Here is an 18,133-nt window from a genome sequence, read left to right on the forward strand (position 1 = left end):
GCGACAATTAAAAGTTAAGAGGGAAATAAAGATAAATTATTTTTTCCAAGGGAGGGTGTGAATCTATGGAATTATCTTCTGCAGACAGGGTCAATGAATATTTTCAAAGACAAACAAGAGATTCTTGACTAACAACAGTGTCAAGGGCTTTGGGATAGGCAGGATTTAGAGTTGAGATTAGATCCGCCACAATCTTATTTTAATGACTGAGCAGGCTTGAGGGGCTGAATGGCCTATTGCTGTTCCTACTTTGTATGGCCACATGTTTCGCTGTAGGAATGGTAGTTTTACACCTGCATCATATGAACACCTCTCCCTGTGAGGAAAGCAAACTATTGCTGGTCATGCACTTATGGACTGATGGAGTCCAGCAAAGGCAGGCTACTGTTATGTTTACAAGGAATTGGAACTTGTGAACTTGTGCCTGGTATTGCCTCACTGCTAAGTTCTCATCACAAGCATCACCACTTGCAGTGAAGTCCTCAGATGCCGGGTAGGTTAACAAACTTTGTTTAGGAGAGGAGTTCTTACACACCATGTACTGTTCCAATTACTGGAAGAATAGTCTGTTTTTGTTTAATCTATTCAGACCCCTCTCAAATTTTGAAATCTATCAAATTCCCTTTCTGCCACCTCTTCTCTAAAAGGGATGAACTCCAGCTTCATAAATGCGCTAATGATTGCGTCTACTAAAGCTGTGGCTGGTGTTACAACAAACAAACGCAAAAAAACAATAGTGCCAGGGCACGAAAAAGTTTTTGAAGCTTGCACCAGCTACCAGGAGTACCAACTTTTTCAGTATTGGCTGACTGGGCATTAGCTTAAAATAAGTAAACTTACATGCAAAAGTGTACTTTGTTGCTTTTAGAATCTTGTTTCTTATCATGTTTGAAATACCAGCTTTGGATCTCAAATGTTGAATGGTGTTAAAAAAATCTTCAGCAGCGGTGCAGGCCAACAGAACATGTCAGAGTAATCTGACTTTGTCCTAAGACATCTTTGTATAAAAAGATCTCCTCCCACCAAGAATTGATTTCATCCCCAAAAAATGATTGAAATGTTCAAGATAACATTGAAAGCTGCCAATGTCTTCACCTTTGCATCAGCCAACATCTGAAATTATGATTTCCTCCCTGTTCCTTCTCACTCCAATGAACCGATTCCTTTCCTGTCTGGCAATGTTCCCTCCCTTCTGCAGCTCTCTACTTATTCTTCTGGGCTTCCTGTTATACGGGGGCAGGGGCAGCCTGGACTGCCATCAAGTTTTAGAAGGGAATGTTGCCATTTGATTGTTGCAGTGCTGCTGGAATGAAGCAGAGCAACAGGATCGTAGAACTGATAGGATTGCAGCGTTTGCTATGACGTTCATGAGTTCTGGAGTAATTGCCGAACCAGGCCAGAATCTGTGGGAGAATAGGACTGGCATGCAGAGCACCCCTCCTCCACTTCATCTGAAAACCAGGATAAATTTATATCTCACTCAGAGATAGTAAGAACTGCCAATGCTGGAGTCTGAGGTAATACAGTGTGGAACTGGAGGAGCACAGCAGGCCAGGCAGCATCAGAGGAACAGGAAAGCTGACATTTTGGGTCAGGATCGTTCTTCAGAAAATTTTTCAGACAATTCATTTTCTGAAGAAGGGTCCAACCCAAAATATCAGCTTTCCTGCTCCTCTGACTCTGCTCGGCCTGCTGTGTACCTCCTGTGTCATGTATAAATTTATATCTTCTTTGCGAGAGAGTATGGTAATTTCTTCCCTTTACTGACTTCTCAAAGGGATAAACTCAAACCCATGGCTGCAAGATTTGCACAATTAGTGAATACTTAATTTCTGTTGTTGTAGAGACACCTTATGTTAGGTAATTGAGATTTAATATATTGTTCCCAAACAAGAATATGGATTCTAAAATTGAGATAAATAGGTTTTTGACTTTAGTTTTGCGAAAGCTTTTTTTTAAAATGTGTTATAAAATTCTGTCTTTTAATACAGGTCAAACCAGCATTTCCTCAAAAGCATATGACTTAAGCTAAATGACGAGATAAGCCACCTGAAGAGACAACTGCTGATGTAGTTGCTAAGTTGAATTTTTACAACTTACAGCAAGAGAGGTTAGGTTCACAAGCAGGTCCCATTTGGGAGAAGAAAACATCCATACCAGAGGGGGAGTCTTGGTTTGGATAGCTTTCAGGATAACAGAGCAGGAAAGAAGTCAAGCTGTTTTAACAGTTCAAGTACTCAGGGTTGGACAAAGCCCTGTACATTTCTTAGGGAGCTCTGTGAGGCCAGTGAATTAACCTGTCCGTGTGTCTGATGGATTCACTGCATCTGTGCTTGGCCTGCTGTGTTCATCCAGCTCTACACCTTGTTATCTCGGATTCTCCAGCCTCAGCTATTATCTCTGTCCATGACCCATATTGGAACACTGCCAGTGTTCTACGGAAATACCACCACTTTAATGTGCAAAAATGGAACTGATTCCAGTCTAAAGCAGGAGAGCAGCCCATATCTTTGAAAACCAGGTTTAAACGGCTGCCGATTAGGTAGAAGGTGAGTATTTCAACTTAATGGCCAACCCACACACTGGGTGTGAAAAATGTAGCATACATGAGTTCTCACAAAATTATGAATGTAAGCATTTTATAACAGCCCAATTAAACGGTTTAAATGTTAACGCTTTTGTTAAAGCAGTCGATCCAATAAACAAAAAATGAATGAATTAACACATTACACACTAACCTTCATACTGTTTAGTTTCATAAAAAAAGAGGAGTAGCTTATTCAGCCCACCAAAGCACACTCCACCACTCAACACGTTCATGATAGATCATCTATCTCAATGTCATACTTCCACTCTCTTCCCAAACCTTTGGTCAGCTTGACCTGTAGAAATCCATTTCTTTCCTAAACGTCTTCAGTTATGTGGCCTGTACATCATCTTACAGTAGGCAATCCCACCCTTTAACAATGTCAAAGTCAAACTTGAGAGGGGGGCTGGGGAAGAGGATATCAAAACAGCCATTAAGCCTGAAGCCCAAATGGTCCTGATTAGTCCCTTCTGGATTGGTCAGACTAAATGTACCCACTTATTGGTGTCAAGACTGGAGAACGTATTTGCTTTGGTGGTTAGTGGTAATGCAAACTGTAAAAAGAAACTCAGCCCCAGAGTCTACTTTCATGCTAACTTTACACGACAATAATTCTGAAACATAGCGTAGCAACAACAGCTTCAAGCTATTAGATTTTTGCATGGCTGCTGATTCCCACAGCACCAGAACAACAAATAAACAAACTACACTATGTTCATCGGTTTTGTCATAGCTTGAAACTGACGACTTGCAGTGTTATTTCTGACCACCAGAGATTTCTTGATAGCAAAGGAAGAACCACAATGATCAGGAATCCATCATCGTTTGCACCAACATGTACAACACTAAATTTGGTGACTGCTAGTTATATGCCATCTAAAACTATGCCTTGGATAAAGGCGTCAAACTGGGAATAAACTTTGATCACTTGCTTCCCTGCAGACCCCAAATTAAATGTCAAAAATTCAAGCCACAATGCAAATAAAAATCATTTACTTCAATAAATTATTGCCCCTATCATTAGTCTGCCACAAATCATGAATGGCTGTCTCAAGATTATTTGAGATGAACAAATCTAACAAATACAGAATATACAGTACAAAACAGAAATGACTGCAGAAACTCAGTAGGTCTGGCAGCATCTGTGGAGAGAAAGCAGAGTTAACATTTCGAGTCCAGTGACTGTCCTTTAGAAAGGCTAGTTCAATGCTACCAATCTTGCTGCGTTTCTGCAGCAATTTCTGTTTTTGTTTCAGGTCTTCAGCATATAGAGTTCTTTAGTTTACTTTACAGATACAATTAGACACCTAGATACAAAACCAAGAAGCATGAAAAGGCCAAACAGTCTCTCAAGCCTGCTTTGTCATAATGGTGATAGTGGTTGATCCTCCAGTTTTATGATTTTGCCCAATCCCCATTCTCTTTGTCTCTCAATGTCCAACCATCTGTCAACTTCATCCATGAGTATACTTAATGGCTGAGCAGGCAAAGCTCCCAGGCATATAGAGCTCCAAAGATTCACAGCCCTCTGAATGAATTGTTTAGCATAAAGAATCAGTTTGCTATCACCTTTGATCTAACGGAGCAATTTTATTAACAATCTGTGACAAAAGGAAAATACATTTTTCTTCTCTCTTATTTCTGTTACTATGTTACAAGCAGTAAAACAACAGCAAATATGCATAGATCATAAATGAAACAACAAATGTTAACACCAGAGATAATGGGAACTGCAGATGCTGGAGAATTCCAAGATAATAAAATGTGAGGCTGGATGAACACAGCAGGCCAAGCAGCATCTCAGGAGCACAAAAGCTGACGTTTCGGGCCTCGACCCTTCATCAGAGAGGGGGATGGGGAGAGGGAACTGGAATAAATAGGGAGAGAGGGGGAGGCGGACCGAAGATGGAGAGTAAAGAAGATAGTTGGAGAGAGTGTAGGTGGGAGGTAGGGAGGGGATAGGTCAGTCCAGGGAAGACGGACAGGTCAAGGAGGTGGGATGAGGTTAGTAGGTAGCTGTGGGTGCGGCTTGGGGTGGGAGGAAGGGATGGGTGAGAGGAAAAACCGGTTAGGGAGGCAGAGACAGGTTGGACTGGTTTTGGGATGCAGTGGGTGGGGGGGAAGAGCTGGGCTGGTTGTGTGGTGCAGTGGGGGGAGGGGACGAACTGGGCTGGTTTAGGGATGCAGTAGGGGAAGGGGAGATTTTGAAACTGGTGAAGTCCACATTGATACCATATGGCTGCAGGGTTCCCAGGCGGAATATGAGTTGCTGTTCCTGCAACCTTCGGGTGGCATCATTGTGGCACTGCAGGAGGCCCATGATGGACATGTCATCTAGAGAATGGGAGGGGGAGTGGAAATGGTTTGCGACTGGGAGGTGCAGTTATTTGTTGCGAACTGAGCGGAGGTGTTCTGCAAAGCGGTCCCCAAGCCTCCGCTTGGTTTCCCCAATGTAGAGGAAGCCGCAGCGGGTACAATGGATGCAGTATACCACATTGGCAGATGTGCAGGTGAACCTCTGCTTAATGTGGAATGTCATCTTGGGGCCTGGGATGGGGGTGAGGGAGGAGGTGTGGGGACAAGTGTAGCATTTCCTGCGGTTGCAGGGGAAGGTGCCGGGTGTGGTGGGGTTGGAGGGCAGTGTGGAGTGAACAAGGGAGTAGAATACACCTCCTCGCACCCACCCTCCTGCAAAAATTCCATCCCCTATTCCCAATTCCTCCGCCTCCGCCGCATCTGCTCCCACAATAAGACATTCCACTCCCGCACATCCCAGATGTCCAAGTTCTTCAAGGACCGCAACTTTCCCCCCACAGTGATCGAGAACGCCCTTGACCGCGTTTCCCGTATTTCCCGCAACACATCCCTCACACCCCGCCCCCGCCACAACCGCCCCAAGAGGATCCCCCTCGTTCTCACACACCACCCTGCCAACCTCCGGATACAACGCATTATCCTCCGACACTTCCTCCATTTACAATCCGACCCCACCACCCAAGACATTTTTCCATCCCCTCCCCTGTCAGCTTTCCGGAGAGACCACTCTCTCCGTGACTCCCTTGTTCGCTCCACACTGCCCTCCAACCCCACCACACCCGGCACCTTCCCCTGCAACCGCAGGAAATGCTACACTTGTCCCCACACCTCCTCCCTCACCCCCATCCCAGGCCCCAAGATGACATTCCACATTAAGCAGAGGTTCACCTGCACATCTGCCAATGTGGTATACTGCATCCACTGTACCCGCTGCGGCTTCCTCTACATTGGGGAAACCAAGCGGAGGCTTGGGGACCGCTTTGCAGAACACCTCCGCTCAGTTCGCAACAAACAACTGCACCTCCCAGTCGCAAACCATTTCCACTCCCCCTCCCATTCTCTAGATGACATGTCCATCATGGGCCTCCTGCAGTGCCACAATGATGCCACCCGAAGGTTGCAGGAACAGCAACTCATATTGCGCCTGGGAACCCTGCAGCCATATGGTATCAATGTGGACTTCACCAGTTTCAAAATCTCCCCTTCCCCTACTGCATCCCTAAACCAGCCCAGTTCGTCCCCTCCCCCCACTGCACCACACAACCAGCCCAGCTCTTCCCCCCTACCCACTGCATCCCAAAACCAGTCCAACCTGTTTCTGCCTCCCTAACCGGTTCTTCCTCTCACCCATCCCTTCCTCCCACCCCAAGCCACACCCCCAGCTACCTACTAACCTCATCCCACCTCCTTGACCTGTCCGTCTTCCCTGGACTGACCTATCCCCTCCCTACCTCCCCACCTATACTCTCTCCACCTATCTTCTTTACTAGAACATAGAACATAGAACAGTACAGCACAGAACAGGCCCTTCAGCCCACAATGTTGTGCCGACCATTGATCCTCATGGATGCACCCTCAAATTTCTGTGACCATATGCATGTCCAGCAGTCTCTTAAATGACCCCAATGACCTTGCTTCCACAACTGCTGCTGGCAACGCATTCCATGCTCTCACAACTCTCTGCGTAAAGAACCTGCCTCTGACATCCCCTCTATACTTTCCACCAACCAGCTTAAAACTATGACCCCTCGTGCTAGCCATTTCTGCCCTGGGAAATAGTCTCTGACTATCGACTCTATCTATGCCTCTCATTATCTTGTATACCTCAATTAGGTCCCCTCTCCTCCTCCTTTTCTCCAATGAAAAGAGACCGAGCTCAGTCAACCTCTCTTCATAAGATAAGCCCTCCAGTCCAGGCAGCATCCTGGTAAACCTCCTCTGAACCCTCTCCAAAGCATCCACATCTTTCCTATAATAGGGCGCCCAGAACTGGACGCAGTATTCCAAGTGCGGTCTAACCAAAGTTTTATAGAGCTGCAACAAGATCTCACGACTCTTAAACTCAATCCCCCTGTTAATGAAAGCCAAAACACCATATGCTTTCTTAACAACCCTGTCCACTTGGGTGGCCATTTTAAGGGATCTATGTATCTGCACACCAAGATCCCTCTGTTCCTCCACGCTGCCAAGAATCCTATCCTTAATCCTGTACTCAGCTTTCAAATTCGACCTTCCAAAATGCATCACCTCGCATTTATCCAGGTTGAACTCCATCTGCCACCTCTCAGCCCATCTCTGCATCCTGTCAATGTCCCGCTGCAGCCTACAACAGCCCTCTACACTGTCAACGACACCTCCGACCTTTGTGTCGTCTGCAAACTTGCTGACCCATCCTTCAATTCCCTCGTCCAAGTCATTAATAAAAATTACAAACAGTAGAGGCCCAAGGACAGAGCCCTGTGGAACCCCACTCACCACTGACTTCCAGGCAGAATATTTTCCTTCTACTACCACTCGCTGTCTTCTGTTGGCCAGCCAATTCTGTATCCAAGCAGCTAAGTTCCCCTGTATCCCATTCCTCCTGACCTTCTGAATGAGCCTTCCATGGGGAACCTTATCAAATGCCTTACTGAAGTCCATATACACCACATCCACAGCTTGACCCTCATCAACCTTACTAGTCACATCCTCAAAAAACTCTATAAGGTTTGTAAGGCATGACCTACCCCTCACAAAGCCGTGTTGACTGTATTTGATCAAGCCATGCTCTTCCAGATGGTCATAAATCTTATCCCTCAGAATCCTTTCTAACACCTTGCAGACGACAGACGTGAGACTTACCGGTCTATAATTGCCGGGGATTTCCCTATTTCCTTTCTTGAAGAGAGGAATTACATTTGCCTCTCTCCAGTCCTCAGGTACGACTCCAGTGGAGAGCGAGGATGCAAAGATCTTCGCAAGTGGCGAAGCAATTGCATTTCTCGCTTCCCAAAGCAGCCGAGGACAAATCTGATCCGGGCCTGGCGACTTGTCAATCATCCATCTTCAGTCCGCCTCCCCCTCTCTCCCTATTTATTCCAGTTCCCTCTCCCCATCCCCCTCTCTGATGAAGGGTCGAGGCCCGAAACGTCGGCTTTTGTGCTCCTGAGATGCTGCTTGGCCTGCTGTGTTCATCCAGCCTCACATTTTATTATCTTAAATGTTAACACCTCTAGCTTCTTTGTCAACTTAGCCTGTACAGTGAACTGAGGACAGCATTCAGTAAGCATATCTTACTTTGACTGAGATTATTGTGACAGGAGAAATCCATACATGGGTAAATTAGCTCAAATCAGATTTGCTCCTTTCAGCAACAGGCAAGAACAGCCACTTATAACTCCGTTTCCACAGCTGCTGTAATGACCAAAGGCTTGCATGGCAGCAGATGCAACATTCACTAAGTCGTCAGCTGCCAAGACATGGATTTCTTTGCAACAGTTTATTAACTATTTAAACCAGGCAGTCAGTTATCCTGGATCACAAGCACAAGATGTGAGTTTAGCCCACAAAATAAATTTTTAATTCAAACAGTTGGCCAAAGGATGGTAGTGAAAACATTCCAAACCTGAGACCCTCTCAACAGCTGTCCATCAAACTCACTGGTGGTACATTAATAAAGGCCTGCTTGAAATCACAGCAATAAGTGCTCATGTAGTTCTCAGCTGGCATGGAATGCACTCTTTACATTTTCAGTCTTTTAGAGGAATATTTGGACTTAAAGCTTTTTCAAAATGTTTTCAGCATTTAAGACAAGTAACCGTCCTCTTTGTATGAGAGCCACAGTGTGTACCATTAGATCATTTTGATCATACAAACATGTTCATTTTTACACTTGCTTATAGAACTCGTGACCTTATAGTTATGAGCAGATTAGATGAAGGGATGCCACAACTTCTTCAGAGAGCACTGTCCTTAATGAACCACTCTCTCTATTGGTATCACTCCTCCTCCTGGAATCCTCTGCTTGTGTCTAAGTTCACCTTTTATGATGACACGTTATCAGACTGGTTTTATCCTAGACCTCTTTATAAACCCTCCTGATGAGCCAACTCCAAAAGCCTCTGGCTCTGGTTTTATCATTGGCAAAAAAATGTTGTGTTTGTAAAAGTCTTCATAGTTTAATAGTGACATCTTCATTCCCTACATTCACGTGACTGCTGACTCTGTAACAAAACTGCATTAAAAGGTAATTCCTTAGCATTGTCACAGACGACAGAAAAAATTCTATTAACTAATTCTTCACAAAAAAAAGCAGAGTGAGCATAGAGTTCAAATACATCTGTCTCAAAGTGAGTGGAAGGATAACATGCTGCAGTGTTGTATAACTCTATTAATTTAACCCTCGCCAATTCTGAGTTGATGACTTGCAAAGTTACACATCAAGGGAACAGAAGGCATTATCAATGCATAAATCGATAAGGGTTTGAAATGTTCAATGCTGAAGAATGCCTCGAAAACCACCCACAATGATGTCATATGGACTTGATGGCCCCAAACAGCTTTGGACCTCAAAGAAGTCTTCTTCACAGTGTGCAACAATATCTAAAAACGTAACCTGCAATAAACATGCAACAAATGAGTTCTTATTAACCCTAGAGCCTCTTCTGGTTAGACCGACAAGTGGTTCTCCCCGACTACACGAGACCCCGAACTTCCCTACTGAAAGATGGTGACAGCAAGCTGACACAGTGAAGTGCAGACTGAGAATAAGAAATAGTGAAGAAGGCATTCTATTCAGTTAATAAAATGTGAGGCTGGATGAACACAGCAGGCCAAGCAGCATCTCAGGAGCACAAAAGCTGACGTTTCGGGCCTAGACCCTTCATCAGAGAGGGGGATGGGGGGAGGGAACTGGAATAAATAGGGAGAGAGGGGGAGGCGGACCGAAGATGGAGAGTAACTCTCCATCTTCGGTCCGCCTCCCCCTCTCTCCCTATTTATTCCAGTTCCCTCCCCCCATCCCCCTCTCAGATGAAGGGTCTAGGCCCGAAACGTCAGCTTTTGTGCTCCTGAGATGCTGCTTGGCCTGCTGTGTTCATCCAGCCTCACATTTTATTATCTTGGAATCTCCAGCATCTGCAGTTCCCATTATCTCTGATTCTATTCAGTTACATCTTTTGTGTAAACTAAACTCTGTACTGTTACAATCAGAAGGGGCCCAATTGGATACAACACAGACCCCTTCAAAGAAAACAGAAAAAGAAAACAGAAGATAGGGCAAGATCACTGATTCCAGTGTGTAATGAGGATACTACATTTTTGCACTGTGGGTAATATTACTGAATAACTAGGCAGTTTGACATAAAATATATTATTCCCATGTCAGAGAAAAGATCACAGAATCATAGAATTCCTACATTGTGGAAACAGGCCATTCAAACCATCAAGTCCACACCAACCCTCTGAAGAGCCTCCCACCCAGACCCACCACCCCTATCCTGTAACTCTGCATTTCCAATGGCTAATCCACCTAGCCAGCACATCTTTGGACACCATGGGTAATTGAGCATGGCCAGTCCACCTAACCTGTACATCTTTAGACTGTGAGAGGAAACCAGCGCATCCAGAGAAAAACGACATAGACGCGAGGAGAATGTGCAAACTCCACACACAGTCGCAGTCAGTCTCCTGGGTCCCTGGTGTTATGAGGCAGCAGTGTTAATCACTGAGCTACCGTGCTTCCCTATTGGAGATGGAATCCATTTTAGAAAGAAACTAGCAATGTGAAACCTGAAGCAACATCTTATGTAAAACTTTAACTTTGCATCAGGGACAGCTGAGTCACTGGCTCCCCTTACAATCATAGAATCACAGAAAGCTAAACTCAAAGAAAGACATTCAGTTTATCACAGTCTTGCTGTGACGTAATCCCATTTGCTGCTCTTTCCTTAAGCCACTTAACATTTTTCTTCTGCGCAATCACCTCATTCTCTGCCAAATGTGAGCAGCTACTTGCGGCTATACATTCCATATTTTAATAGCTGTGTCCTTGGCACGATCTAATAGCACCAAAAAAATCAAAAAAATTAAAACCCTTGTCAAATACTTACAATAAAGACAAATCAATACCAGAAATACATTGTGAACTAAAAAGGTATAGGAAAAGTGTGTCTTATAAAATCTCGGCACTTCCTACAAAATATGATTTTATTTCAGACTCAAAATCCATCAGGGAATTAATCAAAAGTGCCTGAGCTCATAATGAATTAAATAAATCTGGAATAAAGGATAATATACCATTCCACACCCACAGAGTGTAGCTCACTCTGAACTGTCCTCTGAACCCAGCCTAACAAGCCATTCAGTTTCATAAGGATGGGTATAATTATTGGCCTCGCTGGTGACAACTACTCACTGTGAATGTACAATCTACTGAAAGCTGTTTAAATCCTGCAGCTGATAAATCTTAAATCGCTCCATCTAGCTGCAATTCACTTCTTCCCTCTCTCCCACCCCCACCCCGCCAAGTCCAATCTTGTACAACTACTGTTGCTTCAGGCCAGCCTCATGTTTGGAGACAAACTGACCCACAACATGCAGCCTATCACCATGGCAATATCAGTATGAAGGGTGAAATAAATCGCAAGTAATTGCCATCAGTCATCCTCAAGTTGAAACATCCACTCCAATACAAACTACCTCTTGACATTCAGGCATGAGCAAAGTAGCACAAGAATAACATTTACAATGGATAGGGTGTGGAGAAATGCTTTGGTCACTGTGCAATGAAGTAAAAATGTATTCAAAAGTAGAATGCACTTGTTAGTGGTTTCACTACACAAAGTAAGGCCTCCCCCAAGGGCAGCTGCATGCTTCTTCTGAAATGTTCCACAGGAATGTATGTAGCTCAAGTGAGTGACAATATGTTGAAAGTCTCACTAGCTCCAGTGATTACAAATCCAGAACCAGCCACTTCCCCTGGGTTTTGAGAGTGAAGGCTGAGAGCAAAAAACAAACCATTATCAGCAAATGAGCAAAACAATCAATAGTGTAATTTCCTACTGTATTCAAAGCTTTTGTTTTTGACATGGAAAGTATTTGTTGTCTCAGATCATGCATTAACAATTGAAGATTTGGAAACACATGAGTGATTTAAAGAAAAATTAATGCTTCTAGTCTAATTCTGTAAAATCCAAGCTCTCCCTCTGCCCCAAAATATCTTTCTCAACTCTGAACATAGACACAATTACTTTCAACCCAATAATCTGAAATTAATCATTTAAATCCTGGTTCAGCCATTACTATATTATAAGCAACATACCCTAATGAGATACAAAAGGACCATTTCACATCATTTACTAGAGTCATTCTTGAATAATAACTTTCATATTTAGACAAAAAAATGTTGTATTCTTGTAACATGTTAGAAATTGCTTGTGAACCTCAGGAGGTTTGGCAGCATCAGTTGCAAGGAAACAGTTAACGTTTTGAGTCCGGTGACTCATGAGTTCTGATGAAGAGTCACTGGCCTCAAAACATTAGCTCTGCTATCTTCCCACAGATATTGCCAGACATGCTGAGTTTCACCAGCAACTTGTCTTTGTTTCAGATCTCCAGTTCTTTGTTTTGTTATATTCTTGTATTTTTTTTTGTTTTCCTTAACACAAAATGATCACCCTCCTACTGGATTAGTAAGTAGCACATGTTCAATTGATTTGAAACCCTCAAACAGGTTTATTTAACAAATAAATCAACATCTTGCACTTACAGAGCAATTCATACACAAAAGCTTCTGGTTGGAATCCTCATAGCTGCTGCTTATTTGGGGACATCCAGGTCCTCGATTTCTGAGCACAGTTAGCTCTTAAAGCAGTCGCATAGTCAGTGCCATGATAAAAAAAGCAGTTCATGACTTCAATGATCAGCTGAATCTCAATTTGTTCACCCAAATATGATGTACAACAAACAAGCAAACATTGGTCATGGCACGATCCTAATCAGGGACAATATAAGAAATCTTATATATGTCGCTGCTATTGGGTTTGAGTTTTAAGGAGAGGCTGGGACTTTTTTCCCACTGGATGAGTAGGAGGCTGAGGGATGACCTTATAGAGGTTTATAAAATCATGAGGGGCAGGGATCCAAAGAAATACCAAGGGTCTTTTCCCTAGAATAGGGGAGTTCAAAACTAGGTGACATACTTTTCAGGGGAGAGGAGAAAAATTTAAAAAAAGGACATGAAGCAACATTTTTTGAAACACAGAGCGTGGTTCATGTGTGGAATGAAGTGCTGGATTTGTATACAGTTAACAACATTTAAAAAAAATTTGGATAAATACATGAATAGGAATGATTTGGAGAACATGGGCCAAATACAGGCCAGTAGGACTAGTTTAGTTTGGGAACATGGTCAGTGTGGACTAGTTGGACTGAAGGATCACTTTCCATGCTGTGTCACTCTACGACTCTATCTGCTACTTTCATTTGGTTCAGAATGTAAACCCAAGAAACAAGGATAGATGCATCTGATTTATACACTTGTCCATCAGTGTGAAACTCCTGCAAGACATTTATACACAAACAAACCCTCTGATTCCTCGCTATTCCTCTCCCACTGGTATTCAGTAGGTAATGTGTGCAGGTGAATAAGGAATATAGGCTACATTAACTTTACATTAGTCACAACATGGATAAGGAAATTCCCAATAAAATGATTTGTTTACTCAGGAGCAGGAGTCTTTACAGCAGGCCTTTGTGAGATACATTCAGAAGGAGTACCATCTGTTTCAAGCACATGCTGAGGATGCCTAACTAAAACTTGGGCCCATGAACTTAGTAGCAGGACCAACTCCTATGCAGATTGCGCTGGGCTACCTCACTCCCAAATTCTAGCTTTATACTTGTTTTATGCCACAGAAATAGCAATTTCTACCAGTACGTAGATTACATAAAAAAAAGCAAAAAACCAACAGAGACTGAAAAAGACAAAGACAAAGACAGATTGTGTAGAATCGTTAAAGTGTTGAACATTGCACCTTAAGAGTGCACTGCACCGTTCACTACAATATGCTTCCTCAACTCCTGAAAGATTTTTTTGAACTGACTGACCTGTACCAGGTTTACTCAAACCATATACAGGGAGAATAACCCGTATCTGGAATCATACTTACAAGCAAAATATTGCCAAGGGGAGTAGGTTTCTCCAAAGTCTGTAGATCGCTCAAGAACCCAAAGATCTGGCCGCGGAGAATTTGCAAACTTGATGAGCACATAAGCCACATGAAAGAGCTGTGAAAAGATAATTTATTTATATGTTTAGAAAGACAGGTTCTGGATAATACCAGTTTGTCATCATCAGGCAGTTACTAATGTTTATATGCACTGACTTGAGTTAACATTGATAGACTGAGTCTTCTTGTGAGCATGTACTGTAATTTCCTACCAGATTCTGTGGGCTGGAGTTTCTCATTCTAGCTTCCATGGGTTCAGATATACAACCCATTAAAGCATATGCAGTCAGGTTGGAAACGTAACATAAAACATGACCCTGAGAGTTCAGATACATTCTGCAAAACTCCCAAGCTGTTCTAATTGGAAGAACATTCACCTTTCCTCAACAAGATGAAAACTGGGCAATGTCTAAAAAGACAGGTGATCCATTCCATCAGACGGTTGTCGCTGTTGTTAAAGGTGAAAATTACTCTGATCATCTTTTACTTAAAAGTGGCAGCCAGACAAAAGATACTAAGCACTCTGCACATTCCCTGCTAATTATACATAACAATGCGCAATCCCACAAGGTACAAACACTTCTTTATGTTATTTCACTTTTCTAGTGTCTTTCACGAAAAAGACAATGACTTCTGTTTGGTAATAAAGTGTGTAGCCGGATGAACACAGCAGGCCAAGCAGCATCTCAGGAGCACAAAAGCTGACGTTTCGGGCCAAGACCCTTCATCAGAGAGGGGGATGGGGTGAGGGTTCTGGAATAAATAGGGAGAGAGGGGGAGGCGGACCGAAGATGGAGAGAAAAGAAGATAGGTGGAGACGAGAGTACAGGGTGGGAGGTAGGGAGGGGATAGGTCAGTCCAGGGAAGTCAGACAGGTCAAGGAGGTGGGATGAGGTTAGTAGGTAGGAAATGGAGGTGCGGCTTGGGGTGGGAGGAAGGGATGGGTGAGAGGAAGAACAGGTTAGGGAGGCAGAGACAGGTTGGACTGGTTTTGGGATGCAGTAGGTGGAGGGGAAGAGCTGGGCTGGTTGTGTGGTGCAGTGGGGGGAGGGGACGAACTGGGCTGGTTTAGGGATGCAGTTGGGAAAGGGGAGATTTTGAAACTGGTGAAGTACACATTGATACCATTAGGCTGCAGGGTTCCCAGGCGCAATATGAGTTGCTGTTCCTGCAACCTTCGGGTGGCATCATTGTGGCAGTGCAGGAGGCCTATGATGGACATGTCATCTAAAGAATGGGAGGGGGAGTTGAAATGGTTTGCGACTGGGAGGTGCAGTTGTTTGTTGCGAACTGAGCGGAGGTGCTCTGCAAAGCGGTCCCCAAGCCTCCGCTTGGTTTCCCCAATGTAGAGGCAGCCACACCGGGTACAGTGGATGCAGTATACCACATTGGCAGATGTGCAGGTAAACCTCTGCTTAATGTGGAATGTCATCTTGGGGCCTGGGATGGGGGTGAGGGAGGAGGTGTGGGGACAAGTGTAGCATTTCCTGCGGTTGCAGGGGAAGGTGCCGGGTGTGGTGGGGTTGGAGGGCAGTGTGGAGCGAACAAGGGAGTCACGGAAAGAGTGGTCTCTCCGGAAAGCAGACAAGGGTGGGGATGGAAAAATGTCTTGGATGGTGGGGTCAGATTGTAGATGGTGGAAGTGTCGGAGGATGATGCGTTGTATCCGGAGGTTGGTAGGGTGGTGTGTGAGAACGAGGGGGATCCTCTTTGGGCGGTTGTGGCGAGGGCGGGGTGTGAGGGATGTGTTGCGGGAAATGCGGGAGACACGGTCAAGGAAGATCTCGACCACTGTGTGGGGAAAGTTGCGGTCCTTGAAGAACTTGGACATCTGGGATGTGCGGGAGTGGAATGCCTCATCCTGGGAGCAGATGTGGCAGAGGCGGAGGAATTAGGAATAAAGGATGGAATTTTTGCAGGAGGGTGGGTGGAGGAGGTGTATTTTAGGTAGCTGTGGGAGTCGGTGGGCTTGAAATGGACATCAGTTACAAGCTGGTTGCCTGAGATGAAGACTGAGAGGTCCAGGAAGGTGAGGGATGTGCTGGAGATGGCCCAGGTGAACTGAAGGTTGGGGTGGAAGGTGTTGGTGAAGTGGGTGAATTGTTCGAGCTCCTCTGGGGAGCAAGAGGCGGCGCTGATACAGTCATCAATGTAACGGAGGAAGAGGTGGGGTTTGGGGCCTGTGTAGGTGCGGAAGAGGGACTGTTCCACGTAACCTACAAAGAGGCAGGCATAGCTGGGGCCCATGCGGGTGCCCAAGGCCACCCCCTTTGTCTGTAGGAAGTGGGAGGAATCAAAAGAGAAGTTGTTGAGGGTGAGGGCAAGTTCGGCTAGGCGGATGAGGGTGTCGGTGGAGGGGGACTGGTCGGGCCTGCGGGACAGGAAGAAGCGGAGGGCCTTGAGGCCATCTGCATGCGGAATACAGGTGTATAGGGACTGAACGTCCATGGTGAAAATGAGGTGTTGGGGGCCAGGGAATTGGAAGTTCTGGAGGAGGTGGAGGGTGTGGGTGGTGTCACGGACGTTGGTAGGGAGTTCCTGGACCAAAGGGGAGAAAATGGAGTCCAGATAGGTGGAGATGAGTTCAGTGGGGCAGGAACAGGCTGAGACAATGGGTCAACCTGGGCAGGCAGGTTTGTGGATTTTGGGGAAGGAGATAGAAACGGGCCGTGCGGGGTTGGGGAACAATAAGGTTGGAGGCTGTGGGTGGGACTAGCACCCATGTGTTATCACTGATTCCTGTGCAGACCCTGATCTTGATCGTAGGAGTCATTTTATCTCATTTTTTTGGCAACAATTATCTCTGCTTCTAATTTAAAAAGACAAAACTGGAAACAAACAGACTACGAGGTTAAATATGAAAACAAGCATTTTGTGGGAGTCTTGTTTTTTTCACTTGAATATTAGCATTGTGTCTCAATGTACTGCATGGTTAGTTCCATTTTCAAAGTGGTTCTTGTTACGAACGTTGCCAACATCTGCCTTGGATAGAGTAAATGCCTACAGTATGGAAACAGGCCATTCAACCCAAAAAGTCCACACCGACACTCTGAACAGCATCCCACCCAGACTCATCCATTACCCTATCCCTTGTAACCTTGCACTTCCCATGGCTAATTCGCCTAACCTGCACACTATGGGCAAATCAGCATGGCCAATCCACCTAGTCTGCACATCTTTGGACTGTGGAATTGTTGTCGTGTGAGAATGCATTGTTGTAGAACCACACAGAATGGCCATTAGCCATCTACTATATACAGACATGGCGACTGGCAAGAAATTCAAAATAGAAGTTTATCTGATTTATTTCCTTTCCTAACAAAACGGTGACCAGTTACTGGGTGCTACACTTTATTTCAGCTATGTTCAATTCAGACAGCACAAACTGAATTTCCAGGCCCTTTATCAGACTCGAAACATTAACTCTCTCTCTCTCTCTCTCTCTCTCTCTCTCCCCATCCCCCTCCCCCCCCCTCCCCCTCCCCCCGGACAGATGTTGCCAGACCTGCTGAACTTCTCCAGCATGTTCTGTGTCTCCTTTTTGATCAGTTTAGCTGAGTCCCAGGTCCAGTGAATGCTCTAATCTACTGACTATCCAAGCACCCATATTCCTCCCTTTTAATGGATAGCTTCTTTAAAAAAGTGCTACTCCTCCACTGTTCAACCTATTTTTTCTTCTCCCTGCTCAGTTAGGCCTGTCTTCTCTCCACAGCTTTGTAAGCTCCATTTCTGCATTTCCCTGGTTCACTCAGGCGATTCCAGCGTCTCAACACCCCCCAGGCCCAGCTAACTTCGGCTGTCTCTTCCTGCATTCTTTCTCAACACACCAGTATCGGTCTGTGTGTCAGTGTCGCAGTCAGGCTGCAGACAGAAGGAGTTCTTTCTGGGAGGTGGAGTGAACTTGGGGAGACAACCTCTGTCAACTAAATCCTGGGAATAACTAACACTCATTCACATTTTGTAGTGAAATAATGACTTTCAATGTGTAATGGACCTTGACAAAAATTAATCATTTCTAAAA

The 18,133-nt window shown here is 44.7% G+C and overlaps 1 protein-coding gene across 4 annotated transcripts in view; it reads right to left on the minus strand.

Moving 5' to 3' along the window:
- lama5 (laminin, alpha 5) overlaps window positions 1–18,133 on the minus strand; it is a 296,732-nt gene that overhangs the window by 204,128 nt on the left and 74,471 nt on the right. For all 4 annotated transcript variants that reach the window (XM_059652756.1, XM_059652755.1, XM_059652754.1 and 1 more), the window contains one exon: window positions 14,053–14,170. In XM_059652756.1, the coding sequence (XP_059508739.1) occupies window positions 14,053–14,170 (118 nt within the window). The remainder of the gene's footprint in view (window positions 1–14,052; window positions 14,171–18,133) is intronic.

This window comes from Stegostoma tigrinum, chromosome 19 (genome assembly GCF_030684315.1).
Source record: "Stegostoma tigrinum isolate sSteTig4 chromosome 19, sSteTig4.hap1, whole genome shotgun sequence".
NCBI classification, from domain to species: Eukaryota; Metazoa; Chordata; class Chondrichthyes; order Orectolobiformes; family Stegostomatidae; genus Stegostoma; species Stegostoma tigrinum.